We start from the raw sequence: 2171 nt of genomic DNA, 5'->3' as shown, positions 1-2171 counted from the left end.
GTAAAATGTAAGTGTTAGTATGTGACTAAAGTGAGAGTGAGAAATTAGGGTGAGAGTGAGTGGGTTTGTATGTGTGGTTGCGCGCATGCATTTGTTTCATGAACTGTAGAGCCCATCTGTTCTTTTTCTTTAATATTCACATTATATAATTATCAGCTATTTCTTACCCACCATCTCCACACAAATCCAATTGCGAAACCACTCTCAAATAACGTTAATAAAGTCAAAGTTGAGTAGAGTGTTCAAAGCGCCCGAGGAAAACAATCACAAAAAGCAAGTGTCGCCGGCACCGTATTGACATATTCTGATTGACGTCATTTATCAGATTATTGTAATCATCGAGATTCTGCTTGAAATACGCAAGCTATATCTCCCCCTCTTAATAAGATTGCGTAATAGCCTCCAACGGTACATGAATTCATATTGCGACAATGGCGAAACTGTAAAATAATTTGTTTATACACAAAACAGTATTCGCTGTATGGTCTAATGAACAAAAATTTATAGCGTTAATTTTTGCTTGATTTCGTTGCTTTAATAAGAAACTGAAAGATACACGGTAGTTGGTCAGCTCTGCACTACAAGACCGTGTATTGTACAGTAGTTTTTAAAATTCAAAGAGACGGGAATATTGCACTTACTCTCCGGAGTTTATCGAAATTTTGCTCTTGTTTCCTGCCTGACAACTAAAAGAAGTATAAATTGTTGGTGTATTTGTAAAATAAACAGGATCCAACGCCAGTATGTATTTGTTCTCGTTGACTACACGTGCAAGAGAGAGTCGAAAGAGCAGTTGGATCCCCTATGCGACACTCTTTTGTTTCTAAACGTCACGGATCCTCTCCCTTATATCATGAAGGCTTAAGAGTGGAGGCACAACTCCACGCCTTATTTCCCCTCCGGGCTGCAGAAGAATCCCAAAACTGACATCGAATTATAAATCAAGCCAACATCATCAAGCCGAAAAGGTGGAGGCGAAGAGACGAATCCTCCGACCGGACGGAGATCAATAGCGTTCCCGGGCCCGCTCCTCCGCCGCCGTTCCTGCCTGCCCCAGTTGGCAAGGCGATCCCCGTTGGAATATGGCGTTGTAATGGGACGATTTTGAAGGCGCCGACTTTCTGGCTCGTTTTCTGCTCGACGCCCTGCACCCACTCCCTTCCTGAGACGCTCTCCTCCTTAGTATTGCATTAATGGTAATGCATGCGAGGAAACTACCACGTATAGCGATGGGTAAGCAGGAATTGGAGCTAATATATTAACTCTTGTGTTGTAAGGTGTCGCAGGGCGAGCTCGTAGTGGCTCGAGATGCCCGCCATTTGTTTGTCGCGAATTCTGCCTCTCCTCTCGCCCTCGCTCCCCCTTTCGCTCGGCTTTAGCACTCTGGCGACGAGCTAATGGACGTCCTTCTCCTTTGCAGGTTCAACGAGAAGCACCAGGCCCACAGCTACGAGGTGAGAGGCGTTAGGTGGCGTGAGCGGCAGGTGAAGGCGAAGGGCGGCCGAGGCTTGTGGCCGACGCGCCATAGTCGTGTCTAAGGTCTTGGCGCCTCCTAAGACCTCTTCTCCCTTGGGGAGCTCGACGCCCTCGCCCTTTGGCCCGACGACGCGGCGGGAGTCTTGCGGGCGCCCTTTGCACTCGGGGGCGCCAGGGAGGGGAGGTTCCTGCAGGGGGGTCCTCTCCCTCGCGCCCCTCTCCTCGGAGGGCCTTCTCCTCGGAGGGGCTGCCCTTTCGCCCGGGCTCGCCGTAGGGCACTCAGGGGAGGGATTTCACCTGGGAATTTGCTCTCCCATTTTCCTCTTGGTAGATGTCTGCCAAAGGGATGTGCTGCTCTTGGTCCCTTTGTTATTGTTATTGTTTATATCCCAGGAGGGGCTTGTTTTCAAAGGATTGTGCTCCCATTTCTGCCCTTGCCCTCCCCCAAAGCCCCCAAGGGCTGCTCAGTGCAAAAGCTAAGCATCTCTTCATGGTCTGGGTCAAAATTTTGTTGAGTGATTTAATTGATTAATTTTTCCATTTTGCACATCTTGTTAGAGGAGCAGTAGTTTAAGGTATTTTAATAATTTTTGCAATACTTTTTCACTTTTCTTTTATACATTTACTTTATTCATTCTTGTGTGACCCATTTGTTTTTAAAGTGGATGTGCAAACATGTTTTTATCACATCAAAA

General features: G+C 47.0%; 1 protein-coding gene across 1 annotated transcript in view; it reads left to right on the top strand.

The window, feature by feature from the left end:
• Positions 1-1299: 1299 nt before the first annotated feature.
• Positions 1300-2171, top strand: part of LOC119593717 (WW domain-containing adapter protein with coiled-coil-like) — a gene marked incomplete in the record, with an annotated part of 31198 nt that continues 30326 nt past the window's right edge. Inside the window, 1 exon segment of the mRNA XM_037942689.1 lies at positions 1300-1454. Within this exon segment, the coding sequence (XP_037798617.1) occupies positions 1398-1454 (57 nt within the window).

The sequence above is a fragment of the Penaeus monodon genome, chromosome 32 (assembly GCF_015228065.2).
Source record: "Penaeus monodon isolate SGIC_2016 chromosome 32, NSTDA_Pmon_1, whole genome shotgun sequence".
In the NCBI taxonomy this organism is placed as follows: domain Eukaryota; kingdom Metazoa; phylum Arthropoda; class Malacostraca; order Decapoda; family Penaeidae; genus Penaeus; species Penaeus monodon.
This window is presented reverse-complemented; position numbering and strand designations above follow the sequence as displayed.